Raw genomic sequence first — 14570 nt, forward strand, 5'->3', positions numbered from 1 at the left:
GAGGATGCCTAGCAGCTCTACTGAGCTGCTTCCTCAGGGAGAACATGAAGTTATACTGAACATGAATGATACTAGCAATGTTTTTAAAGACACCTATGTTGTGCACACCAGCACGTACTAGATTAATTTATACAAGGCACGCAGAGGAGTTTTCTAGAGTGGCAGAGGTGGGTAAATTTTTCAGCTCCACTCGCTATCATGATACGTTTCAAAACCAATGCCCAGAAGCTGGTCACGTTTATAGAGAGAGCTGAGAAAGTTTTAATATCTTGAGCTGATTTTTATTTTTTCCAGTTATTAAAATAACTTACCTGTGTTCTGTGGCGTTCAGTAAAACTGTGACACAAATCTTGCCCTGACCAACCCCCTTCTCCACTGACACCAAAAGGAAGAGTTACCATTAAGCCATCTCATTTTTCTGAGAAGGAAGACTGTTGCGTACTTAGCTTGATGCCAGGGTGCAAGGTCCTTAGAGCAAGCACAAAAATCCCTTCTGATTCAGAGGGAAATTAACTGTTTGGAACCGCAACAGCGACAAGACTGTTAATGCTGTATCGTAGTAACTAGAGGAGTAAATCTGGCTGCAAGCCTACCCAACCTCTTCATTAAGGTTACAGTGCTAGAACATTACAGCACTGGCAAATTATGTTACAGTGTGTGTGCATCTAGATAATGAATATATATACACCATCTATACATATACACTGTAATATATTACAGCAGAAAGTAAATTCTATAGGGTTTTTTTTCAAAGGCTAATAAGCTTTATATCTATTTAGGAAAAAGCAACTGCTCTTAGTAGTCTCTACGCTTCCTTAGAAAATTCAGTTATACTCTTTGTTGTTAAAAAAGACACGAAGCTTCTTGGTCCAACATTTGCCAAAAAGCCAGCAATGGGGAAACAGTCCTAGATTCTGTAATTACTTGCGTGCTCAAACGATGATCGAATTTAATAATGCATGATTTGGATGCCTATCCAAAACCAGCCACCTGAATTTAGGTTTTGCTATAAAACCTTTAGTAGCCAAGTGTGCCTTGACTACTTACAGTAAGCGTTTCACGTTCACAGCAGGTAATAATCACCTTTACACAGGGAGGAAGACAAATAGCCCAGGATATTATTAACATTTTCCTTTATATATTCCAAAACATAGGATAGTATTTAAAGCATACTGGTTCTTCACTGTAAGTACTTGTATAAAAGTATTTCAAACAGTAGTTTCAAAAGAAATCAAAGTACTTTTAAAGGACCTTCACCACCTCCCCCAAGAAAACTCATTTTGGCTCTTTTGGGAAAAGGCATTTTTAGCACTGAAGTTTTTCATTAAGAAAACATTCTTCACTGGTGGACAAAGTATCCAGTCTTACTAATTCCCTGCTGTAAGAAGATCCCTCATCATGCTGCATTGGCAAAATGTAAACCTGGTTTTGTTCATCAGAACACATAAACAATATTTTGGTTTAGGATTAACTGAATCCAATTTAAGTAACATTAACAGCAGTAAGAAGGCTACGTGTAAGAGCTGCAGCACCGGAATCACTATTCAGAAGCTTCCAGAACACTGTCATGTTGAACCATTTTCAGCTGTTCAGAGGAACACCTCTCACTGAAGATCTTGCAGGATAAAACTGGTCCAAATTTACCTCAAAATGCCAAAGTTATGAACAAATTCCAAGAAGGCCATCATAAAAATAAAACCGTAATTGCTGCAAACTTTCTGCTGAAGTTTGTTAAAATGCCTTCTATTAACTTCATATTGAGAAAAAAGCACCTTACAAGCAGTATGTAACACATCACTTACCATACTATGACAAACCCAACATGAAAACTGCAGTATCCAGATGAAAAAAGAGACAGTCCAGAAATACGCAGTAGTTCTGAAGCAATCTCTTGTACTGCAACTAAACGCTAATGTTTTGAAAAACCACTGATGAAAAATATTCCATCTACATAAAGTGTACGGGTTTACTACAAATTAGAGCAATTCTGGTGATTTATCACTTTAAGCCCACTGTCATTACTAGTATCATACCCAGCATGGGAGAAAGCATATTATTGTCTTCGCCTCCTGAGTTTAAAAAGACATCAAGTGCTTCTTGGTCAGACATGTCCATTAGGTCCATCTGTTCCAGCATGTCCACATTCACCTCCATGGAAGACATACTTCCAATCGGTTCTGTAGTAAAAATAGTGCAATGAGCAAACTGAAATCAGTTACATGGTGTCGTTACCTATAAAGGCTTCAATAATTGCTATAATTGGGTGCATTAGTAAACAATTAAACTACATCTGGAAGGAGCACACCCAGAGAAGCTGCTCAGCAGCCATCTCAGCCCAATCAAAGACTACTCTGTGCAGTCTTTATTGTGAAACTAATGTCCATTACTGGTTTTGTAAAACAAAACACTTTTGGCAAAAATACCTATAGCAACAGCATTGTCAGAAATACTCTAGGAATGGGGCTCATGGGAAAAGATTGAAACTTTCCATTTTGCAACACTCCTTTTCAATTCTCCCAACTAAAAGCATTTTTAGAGAAAAAGACCACACACATTTAAGCACGCAGTCACTAAAGGTCAACATACAAGGGATGTGGAAATTCAGAAATCAGGGTTAATGTTCAGCCATTCCTCCTCCTCATTCAGTTAGACTAATAAATGGCAGTAGTATGCAAAACCCAGGCTGATGCCCAATATCTTATCTCAGCATGGGAATTTCACATTATTAATTATTCAAGCAATTTACTTATTGTTGTCAATATAATACTGACAGCTCTCAAGGGAAATAAATACTTAGATGAATACTTGATGAGCATCTTCTTCCTTGAACAATAAGACATGCAAATGCAGACAGTAAGTTCAGGGGTACTCGGGTTTCCAGTTGCTGCATGTGTAACATCAAATATTACATGAACAGTTTATTGGTTTCTCTAAATTTAACAATTACACTGTTAAAAGCCTTCATAAGTGAACTGAGATGGAATCCTGTAATTTCACTGGGTTTTTTTTCCAAATGTACTATAGCTCTGTAGTTTTAACTGTACTGCAGGATCAAATCTTTCATTAAACCAGTTTCTTTGACATGCATGGGTTCTACATCATGCTAAAAGCTGAAGTTCAGAAAGTTAAACTCTCTAACAGAGCTCTGTGTCCAGTACTAGCCAGTGACAATGTCCACTTTTAGGACTGTACCTATACAGAAAGAAGACGACCCAACTCAATTCCTTCCTAAGAGATTTAGACTGACATACCCCACTTCTCAGAAGACTGTCCTAGCAACCCATCTAGAGCACCTTGTAGATGCATGGCTACAGCAGTCATGCAGAAAAATGGAAATCCCAGATTGTATTTCCTGCTCTGGCATCACAAATGATAGCAGAACTGTTTCTGAAGCAGGGACAATATCTCTACAGTTTTTCTGCCACATGAGTGATTTATTCTCCTGTTTGCTTTCTTTCTGGTCCTCCAATCCCTGCATTTTGGTCCAACAGATGGATACCTCCCACATGGTCGTCTATGGCATTCTTGGGCTTCAACTAGTCAGGAGGTGCCAGACTTGAGTCATCTCATAATAAAGAGAGCTTAACCTGATCTCCCATGTCCTAAATCACACACTCTGTATGTTACACAGACCACGGAAACAGCTACCACCTCGGAACTGTTTTGAAATACGACACTGAGCTTCCATCTGCACTTTTACAATTTTCCTGAGGCACAATCCCAGGCTTTGGAATGGTGGTGGACAGAAGGGGCCACCTCCACCCACATCTTTATAGACATGGATGCACTCTTCAGCTGCAGAGAAAAGCGCTATTCCAGACATACTTCAGTGCTCTGCAGTTTCTCAGACAATGAGCAGAGTGTCTGACTAATCTTCTAAGGTACATAGCTCTCCTGGAATCCAAAACTTGTTTCAAAAGCCAATCTGAAGTTTCGGTTCCACTGAGGAAGAACTGAGGCACTGCAATACTCCATCTGCAAGCATTAAAACTGCTGCTGACTCTGACCCCTCAACAGTGTTCTCCAAGTTGTGAGTTCGTGACTCACAAAAGGTATTTTAAAACTGTGTAAAACACCACAGAAGGTATTTTAAAACTTGCCTCGCCTCTCTGCTATCTGCAAGTATCCTGTAGAAAGATATTGCTCCATGTCCTGCTGGAAGGCTTCTTCAAAGAACTTCTGACGTTCCTTTAGCTTCATCTGCTGGGTGTGCTCCATATCCAAAACCTTCTGTGCGTGTTCAGCATCTAGCTCAGCTGAGTGTAAAAGAAACAAACAAATAAAACATTGCATGTATATCCCGCTGACTCTCAGAATTTAAAAGCGACTGAACCCGTTCAATACTGACAGATTGTTAGTACAGACTGTTAACACAGGCTGTTATAAAAGAAGGCTTCTGCGCCTTGCAACTGTATTTTAAAACTGGCAAGATAAGAATACTATATTAGGCAGCGTAACCTTCACATTCAAGTGATGTCAGAGCTATTTATCTTGAGGCAAGATGCAGATTTCTTGAACTGTATAAACGGCAACACCTGCAAGCCCTGTCCATCAACAAACAGGACTTCATAATTCTCCCCAAAACAGCTATCAGATAATGATGCTTCTGCTCTCATATGTTCCCCAATACACAACATTAATACTTTTAATTTAAACGTTGCAGCACATTTCTACCACAATACCAGTGGAAAGATAGATGTACATGTGCTTATGTGTACGTACATACAAATACACATACATTCACGTGTGCATGCACATGCCTGTGAGATTCTGGTTTTGTCAGCCTTCAGATAGACTAGAAAAATCCCTTGAAGAATATCCTGCATGTCATGCAGGCACATATCCACAGAAGCTGTGACAGGAGGTAGGTAAACAGCACTGTTTTCAATGACAACACCACACAGTCATTAAGGACAACATATACGGGCTTCTCTGTATACAGCAATGAAGAATGTGCCCAAAGATGATGATACCGACACCAAAAAAGCAAAGCCAACTACCATGAATTACTAACGTGACACCAAGCAGAAAGGTCAGCTTGTATAGCTTGTACAGACATACAGTGACAACTGAATTTGCTTATATGTATCTATGCTGGCTCTCCAGCAGTTCCTCTTTCCTCCTACAGTGAAAGATGCATTAGGCTGGATATGATTAGAAGAACTCCTTCCCTCCGGTTTTGCTCCACAGGAGTCACTGACTGGCCAAAGAAAAGAATCCAGCCAGAGCATTGTCAGAATATGCTTTAGGGGAAAAAAAGAAAAGAAAAAATCTTTTTAGGAGGAATGGAACACATAAACTGGAACCTTCCTCTCAGAGTTCTCTGTTCTTTTCTCTACACTGTTCTCAAAGCTCTCTGCTTACAATAAAAGGATTTGCTAGCTGAGCTGCTGATGGAAAGGATCGGGCAGTGAGAAGAGCTGCTGGTCTTGTGTTCTACCCGTTAGGGGAAGCTCCAACAAATACTGCTGGGTAAAAAATATCCAAGCTTTCATACACCAGATAGGCACAGCTAGAATATGGCATTCACATGGATATATGTGAAAGACTGTAAGATTATCTAGGACAAGCATCATGTTAGTCTCCCAGGGTAAATGTTATCTTAATGCTATTTTACAATAAGGAAATTCACAAAAAGCATTTACCATTATGGAGATGATTATCCAAATGCAAAAGTTTTATTAAACCAGGCAAAAACACCAGAGAGCAGTAATTCACCCTGTTGTCTGCATCAAGGTCACAGATCATAATACAGAAGCAAATGAGCTGTGATAGTTTCCAAAAGGAGCCATAAGAATGGACTGATACATGAAACAGCCATTAAAATATCAGTAAGTTGAAATATTTTTATTTCAAAGCAGATTTAAGAAGCAAAACGTCAGTGTACAATAAGGAAAGCATTTTCCTTTAAGTCAACAAGTCTTCATTATCAATTACATTGTGGTGTACGATGTCTCTGGGTTCCCTGAAGCGCTTCACTACAGTCCTGAATGATGAGCAATTATTAACATTGTGTATGATGCAGAAACACCATTCAATTGTAATAATAAACGCCAGTGGCTCTCACTGACAACAGAAATTTCCTTTTCCTCATAATACATTCTGCAGTTTTGCACTCTGCATTGGTAGTTCAGGATATTTTTAACCCTAAAACAGAGATAGCATCCACGTAACATGAGACTGATACAACTTCTTTCTTAACACTGCCTAAAATGTTCTCTTAACTATTGAAATTGTCACTGGCCAAAGCTAAATGGTAACAGCTGCCTGCTGTGCTGACAAGTTCTGAGGAAACTCAGAATGCATTGCCTGAAAAGTTGTCATAGGCTTGCTCTCCAAAGTCAGTTATTGAGAGCTAACATCAAGAACCTGGCTGCACGATTTCATGCTCTGCCAGGTGTAATAGAAGTTGCGAGGCTAAGCAAAACCGAACTGTGACATTTGGGGTTTCTGTTTGCTATCGGAAGTGATAAGGATGGCTAGATGAAGCTAACAAAAACTAGCAAACACAAAGCCATGGAAGACGAGTGTATGATTTCTTTGACAAAACTATTCAGAATTATGTTTTCCATAATCCATATGTAGTTTTACATGTTTATAAAACTCTAAACAGAGCCAGCACCAAAGGAGTTCTAAGAAAGCGTATAAGAAAGACCAAAGTACCATCCATATACCACCATACACTGCTCATGTCCACATATGAATTCTTCCCAGGATGCAAACTGAGACCTGACACACTTTGTAGAACCACAGAATAATGTCGGCTGGAAAGGACCTTAAGGATCATCCAGTTCCAACCCCCTGCCACAGGCAGGGACATTCCCCACTAGACTATGTCATTCAAGGCTTTGTCCAGCCTGGCCTTGAGCATTGCCAGGGATGGAACATTTACCACTTCTTTGGGCAACCTGTTCCAGTGCCTCACCACCCTCACAGTAAAGAGCTCAAAGTACTATTATGTTTTTCCTTTCACCATAAAATTGTACCTTTGAATGAGTAACTGCACCTATTTCCCAATCACACTGCCATGTGCAGAGCAAAGACAGAAAAAGTTAATTCACAATGAGATGCAGACTTGTAGGAGCTGCCATGATAACAAAATAAAAGGCAACTTCAGTTGTACACCAACCATGTCTTTTAAGAGAACAGAACTAGAAGCAGGCAGAATGTTTCCTAAAAACTGGAAACTCAAGTGCTGACATACAGCCTTCTGCAGCACTGCCAGCAACAATCCCACAGCCAGCCCACACCTCACCTCCCCGGCAGTCACAGCACAACTGACGGCCTGTCTCCTCCAGGGACCATGCAAAGAGATACTGCTCGTCCACAAAACTTCCATCTGCCACAAAACCTCATTTTCTCCAGCGCTGCTGAACAACATGCTCTCCATAGCCTTGAACTCACTCTGCTGGCACTGAAGCACAGAAGCTGGCTCTACCCTGGAACCAGCCACTCTGTCTGAAGCAGCCTCTGGGTATGGGCAGCCCTAATGCGATGCTCTACACTGCCCTCACCTCCTGGAGCCAGGTGAGGATTTACCAGGAAGTTTCAGGGGATGACTTCACTTCTCCAAACACCTCAGCGTGAGAAAAAGCTGTAATCATCAAGTCATCATTTGCTTCTGCCTAAATCAGCTAACGGGACCTGGAAAGCACTACCAGCTAATTCCAGTCATTAAAAATGACTGCCCTGTGCTGTTAATGATCAATGAAAAACAAACTAACTCAGTGCCCCAAGTGTAGTCCTTAATGCATTAATCATCCTTATGGGCACTTTCCTCCCTCAGCCTTTTATCTGGGGGGAAAAACAAAAAAATCACCATCTAGCTGTACAAACAGCTACAGACACAGAAATCAAGGTAAGACTAGGAATATAACATTATTATTTGGTACAAGGTCCATGTTCTCCCATCTCAATTTATATCTCAGCCGATTCTGCAGCCAGAAGCTGTGCTAAGACACTGTATTCCTATTACAAGATACATTTATTAAGGCCAGGACCTCAAGACAGATTTTTTTTTCTTAAAGACTTTATAAAATATTTTTATTTATAAATTAACTCTATTTCTGAGAACAGCCCCCTCCCATATCTTAAGCATTTGAACTGGACACTAGAAAAAAATTCAGACTCCAAAGGAGCAAAATACAGTAGCTTATAACCATATAACTCAAGTATAAAGGGCACCATTTCCTGATACCATTCATATGCCTGCCTGACACTTCCTACAAGTTGAAATTCTGCCACATTACCTAAAGCTGCTACCTGACCAACCAAGTGACCATTTTATACTTTGATCTACATTATTATACATTTTGCAGTTATAGTTACAAATAACACAAATTAGAAAAATTATTACCAAAAAAATCAGCAACTGAAAGCACTGGTTTAGATTGCTAACACATCCCTTGGAAAGTGAAAGGAGAATGTTGTCCAAATAGCAACAAAAATGGGGTTTTGGTGCTTTCGTACCGTCGTACAATCAGTTTACTTTCCTTCAATTAATATCTTGTTGCTTCACATTTCTTATGTGAACTAGAATCCATAAACGTATCTAGTCTAAAGAGGGAAAGACAGAGTAACACAAAAACTGGAGCTTAGACCAAGTGCCCTTCTTTCTCCGCCCCTCTATAGTTCATATGGTCTTTGTAGACTCATTCAACCAGGCCATAAAATTCATGCAAGTGTTCTTCACAGGGTTTTTCACTTTCACTGAAGATATCAAAGTTTCAAGCAGTCCTCCACTGAACTCATCCCAGGTTTTTGATGTTCCTCCTGTACTGCGGGGTCCAAAACTGGACCCTGCATGTAGGCATGCTGTGTAGGGGAAGATAATCCCTCCCCTTGATCTCCTGGCCATGTTCCCGTTTGCAGAGCCCAAGCAGATGCAGCCTCCCCTGCTGCCAGGCATGCTGCTGGCTCTGGCCCAGCTCGCTGCCCTTTGCACTCCCAAAGCTTTCCACAGAGCTCAGTCCCCAGCGGGTCTCACTGCAGGGCTCCTCCTGCTTGGGTGCAGGGCTTAGCATCTCTACCTGCTGAACAACCTAAGGTTCCTGTCAGCCCACTCCTTAGCTTCTCTAGGTCCATCTGGATGGCAGCCCTGCCCTCACTGCATCAACTGATCTCCCCAGTTTGGTGGCATCTGGAAAATCAGGGAGAGGGCCCTCCACCACCTCCTCCAGGAAGAAGACCTGTGTGCTGCTTGTTACCAGCCTCCAGGTAGAGTATGACCCATTAACCACTCCCTCTAAGCCAACTAGCTATCCATCTTGTTGCCCATCTATCCAGACCGTAACATCATAATTTGGCTACAAGAATATTGTGTGAGACTGTAAAAAAACTATTAGTAAGCTGGCTACTCACTGAGCAACTGAAAGCCTTCAAAAATCAGAGCAAGAAGATCAAAACAGACAACTGAAGACAGGCATTCAGCCAAGTAACTTTTCAAGTGCATTATAACTTAGCAACTTATATTTGCAACAGCCTCATTATATACCCTTTTAAGTAAAAATATCAAAGTGAGGCAAGACACTGGGGAGCACTTCAAAGAATGCAGTTTTCCTCAAAAATGTTTAAATTATTCTTGACAGAATTTAGAATGCATTTTGATAATATGACGGTGGAAGTTCAGAGCACTCTTGCACTATGCTGACAAGTGGGGAGAGACTGTTGGCAAAACTTGAAAACCAATTGTAAGTATGTGAATTGGGTGCACACAGTCTTTCTTCCAAATAGGAGTGAAAAGAAAACAAGCGAAAACTTCAAAATTGTTTTTAAACACTGATTTAAGTCTATTTAAAAGGTACTTGTTTTTAACCAAAGGTATAGTTAAATAATTATAATTCAAACAAGAAATTAAGTCCTGATTCACTAAAATGTAAAGTCAGGATTTCACTGGACCTCAGTGACAGAAAGATCATCTCTGTTGGAAAAAATGTACATTGTTCCAAATGAGATCTATTGCCTGACAACTCTCAAAAGCCTGCATTTTCCTGATGGGATATTTTGCTAAAATTAAGATTATCAAAATTATTTTTATTAAAGTATTTATTAATTAAAAAAAGCTGTCATTAAAATGTATTCCTTGATAATTTTTAACTATTGTTCTCATACCATGCATCAGCATATGAAAACTCTAATTAGCTCACAAATAATCTAGTCAAGAGGAAAAGCAAAGGTCTTACCAGTGCAGAGAAATTATTTTTCAAGTTGCCCAATAAGCAGATCGAACCAGTTGGCTTACCTTGGAAATCCCCTCTAAAAAAGTGCTTGTTTGAGATCCTTGAAAAATAAAGAATATGCCTAAATAAACATCAGAATAAACCACTGAAAATAATTGCCTATGTATGCCAAGACTCCAGTTCCTAAAGCAGCACCTGGAGGAAGAAGCAGCTTCCAACCAATGCGACAGGAAACACAGCTTGGGAAAAGGTTTCCACATAACTCAAAATTTTATCTGGCTACCAGGAAATCATCATAATTAAGAGATACTAAAAATACGCTCCTGTGAACACCAGATGCTTGAACAGGGTTCTAAAACTGTAAATACATACACAATTATAAAATAAAAGAAAATTCACACAAACCTCATAATCATATGCCTCACAGTGTGTGAAAAGAATATTAGAACTTGACAGAACTAGGATCTTTTAGGTCAGCTAAACAAAAGGCTACTGCATTTACATTCATTCTATTTTCATTTTTCCTTAAGCGCTCTCATACATTTTAAAGCCTTGTGAAGTCTGACAAGGCCAGTGCCTTGTTTCTGCAGATGAGAATACACCCGAGCTATGGACAGACTGCACCCAGTTTGCGTTTGAGTTTTTAAACAGTTACTATGGCCCACATTGTAATTAATGTAGCAGTTCAGACAAGTCTAGAGCATCCTAAGCTATATATATAAATGCTTAAATCCACCTCCTTTGCCTGATCGTACTTTTTTGCAACAAAATAAACAGAGCATCATACATAGCAGCTATACAGCACATCATATTTTTTAGACTGCTTTCACCCTTCTCTATTCTCTGCAAGATTAAAAATACACCAGCTGAGGACTCCTCTGCAAGTTTGTCCACAGCAGCATTAACTGACTCTCATTTCAGAAGTAGATCTGCTCTGGTTCAGAAACAGTAAGAATGCTTTTGGCCATTCTGTTTCTAATAAAAGCATCCTGAAACTTGAGTGTATTTGCCATCCTCTTGAATTTTTTAGATTAAAAGAAGACAAATTATCATGCCTGCAGATCAGGAACAATTCTGGAATTGTTTTAATTTGCTTTAACTATAGTCAAAGTCATGATGGATATACTGTTCTACAGCACATTAGAGGTTTTTTCCACGCTTGCTTCAGTATTTTCCTACCTTCAGATGTGCAAATGCGTGCCTTGCAAAGTACAATAATATTACAATAAAGGTTTTAGTGGGGAATTCTCTCTCCAGGCGCATCCTTGAATACTTCTGGGTTAACAAATCTACAGTCCACCATTTTCCAGTTTCCTCATTCAATTTCATTTATAGACCCAAGAACACGAAGTGCCAATAGCTGTCTTTCTAGAAGACAAGGATTTAGCAACATGACTTCAGTGGGATAGAAATACCACAAACCCTCCTCAACTCACACCAGGACAGGCTCTGTTAGGAAGAGTGTCACCTAACTCCCCTGCTCCTTATTTAGTCAGGTCTCTATCCAACTGATACAGAAGAAAAGGTGACAAGGGAGTAATAACACTAAATTGAATGCCCCTAGCACAGAAAGTAAGTAACAAATAAACAAAATGGCAACTATGTGAGCTGACATGCTTGGTTTTTTGCCTCCCTATAAATCCACCATTTATGGTATTGTAAGAACAATAATTCTGTTAGTAAGCTGCAAAGTATGTATTTTCTCTATAAATAAACCTGACACACCCTTTCAATACACACAGACTTATTTGTGAAGACTCTGAATTAAAGCCAGATTTGTGAATCTGCTTTTAAAAATCTAGCCACACACTAGAAAAATCCCACTATTACAGAAATTGTACTTGAAAACAGTTCAAATGACTCAGCACTAGTCTACTGTCATGAAAAGTTGTATTTAATGCATAAGCTCTGCAATTATTGTTTTTCCTGTCTTATCTCAAAAATACTCATTTTCAAATGGAAAACCAAATCAACAGCAAATCGAAACCCAAAATACTTGTAATAGAAACCACAGCATTGCAGTATTTTATTCAGGTTTGCAAAAGTCCATGAAGCTGTCTCAAATAAGATTAATAACATCCCATCAACAGAGTACAAATTGACCTATCGAACAATAACTATTTTCCATTCCAAAAAGATAACCACCTTTGCTCTGGAAGGCTTTCAAAGACAGCCAAATGGCTTCTGCTACTACAAGAATAGTGCTAAACTTAACCTTTGTACAACTCTGAGGTATCTGCCTTCCAGATCAAATTATGCGCATGCATAGATACATAAATAAATTATAAGATACTGTTTTGCTGTCACAACACATTGTGCACGTTGAAAATATGGGTTCCACAACATGACAAATCAGTTGGCAGCTATCAGCTTTTACTTGGCCTTAAGAACACTACCAAGTGTCAAACCCTTGCTTTGATGAAACTGTTCTTTACACAAATTATAACTATATTCAGATATGCAGAGCAATACCATTTGGTACTTAAATAAATCTTGCCTCAAAAAACTGAAGGTGAACAAATCATTGTCTTGGTTCCTACCACCTGAAACAAAACAAGGTGTTTATTCCATATATTGTTTTCAGAATAACCAGTTGTCTGATCTGAACATGGAATTTATACCTCCCTCTCCAAAGGGAGGGGTAGAACCTGCCAAAGAGTCCTACAGGCTTTAGAACCAAAAGGAATGAGCTACGGATTCCTAGTCGCAGTACAGTTCAGTCTAATCTGACTTATTTTACATTGATAGTGACATATTTTAGACTTAAAGATGACTTTTTTAAGACATGCTTTAATACAAATCTTAGGTTAACATAAGCAATGACTGCTCTATCAGAAACAGAAAAGACAAAATACCTTTCACAAAAAAAAAAAAAAAAAAAAATAAATCATGCAACCACTTGCAAGGGCATTTGATTTTTTTCACATATCAGGCATTTAGGATGCATTATGTAAACCACATTTGGTAACAGATGTGCTTTACAAATGTGTGGCAAATAGCACTGCACAATGCTGAAATATCTATGTCCATCAGAACCCTTTAAAACATTTTTATTCAATAGTGAAGGAGACCATTTTACAAATTCAAATCATACTTGAAGTATTTGATGCTGGAAACCATTCCAAATTATCAGTCCTCTCTCACTTGAATTGGTCACCAAACTGAAGTTCTGAAAGCACAAAGCCTGTGACTGTTACTGCAATCAACTGCAAGATCCATTTCTTGGTTATCAGCAGTGCTTTTCTATTAGAGCTAGGAACATTAAGGCCTGGTTACTAAAAGTGGCTTTTAACAGAGCACATTCTAAACAAGCGACAAATATATCACTTCAACAAATACAGATTCTGTGTCCAAAGGTGCATACGAGATGCTTATGCTAAAACACGCATGTCTACCTGTTTGGAGTAGATCTCAATCAGTATGAAAGGACCAGGGACTAGGAATGAATAGGAGAAAGCATTGGCAGCTTTTTGCAATTTCTCTCTATTTTAAGCGAAGTACAACAGTGGGGGAAAAAAATAATCACAAATTAAACTTAAGTCTTCAAATACTCAGAACTGCAGGACCACTGCAGTGAAACCACTGTCTTCTTCACATAGAAGACTTGTTTATTTAAAATGTCAAAATTTCACAGACAATAATATTTTAAGATGACCATAAGCCAATCATTGTATCAGTAGCACATACAGAATACTTGAAGCACTTCTTTTTTTCCTGACAACTTATTCTGTTTGCTCTTCCACTCTTCTGTCAAAACAACTTCTCCAACACAAGCAAAAAACCTGCTATTCATTCATCCTGTTACTGCTGGGTTTATTTTTTTCATTCTTAGAAGTTAAGAAGGAAAAGGACCATGAGATTACAAACCCAGTCCAGTTCAACACTGTTCAATGAATATCACAAAATGAATCACACTACAGCGTATCTTTAGACGCCCTAGTGGTGACTAAACCCTTTTGTACGATATGATGAGGAAAACCAGATCTGAAGTACCATTCACGCTAACAATCCACCATCCAGAAGCATCTGAATAGTACCTACAAAATAACATGAGGAGACTAATTTGCTAACAGATAGCTATTAGGGATGTGTTACCAGCTGAGGAATTTTAAAATAGATGCAGTCCTGCATATTCATTAGACACAGAGTACCAGTTATGACAAACCAACTTATTTTTAAAATCCCTATTTATTCTCAAATGCAAAACAAAGATGCCACCATTCTTTCTAAAAAATGAACCTGTAACAGTGCTATTTAGCAGAAAAGCTAATTTGCAACATTAGCATGGCATGTCTTTTCCAGACTTTTTATAACCGTAAGATAGATGTTTTCAAACTACAATATTCTCTTACAAAGGTGTTGTTCAATTAATGGGTTCCTTTTAAATTCTGC

At 38.9% G+C, this 14570-nt stretch overlaps 1 protein-coding gene across 1 annotated transcript in view; it reads right to left on the reverse strand.

The window, feature by feature from the left end:
• Positions 1-14570, reverse strand: part of DTNBP1 (dystrobrevin binding protein 1) — a 71790-nt gene that overhangs the window by 3455 nt on the left and 53765 nt on the right. Inside the window, exons 8-9 of the mRNA XM_080609916.1 lie at positions 4101-4256; positions 2034-2177 (exon numbers count right to left, since the gene is read on the reverse strand). Of these exons, the coding sequence (XP_080466042.1) occupies positions 2034-2177; positions 4101-4256 (300 nt within the window). The remainder of the gene's footprint in view (positions 1-2033; positions 2178-4100; positions 4257-14570) is intronic.

The sequence above is a fragment of the Psittacula echo genome, assembly GCF_963264785.1.
Source record: "Psittacula echo genome assembly, chromosome: 2".
NCBI lineage: Eukaryota > Metazoa > Chordata > Aves > Psittaciformes > Psittacidae > Psittacula > Psittacula echo.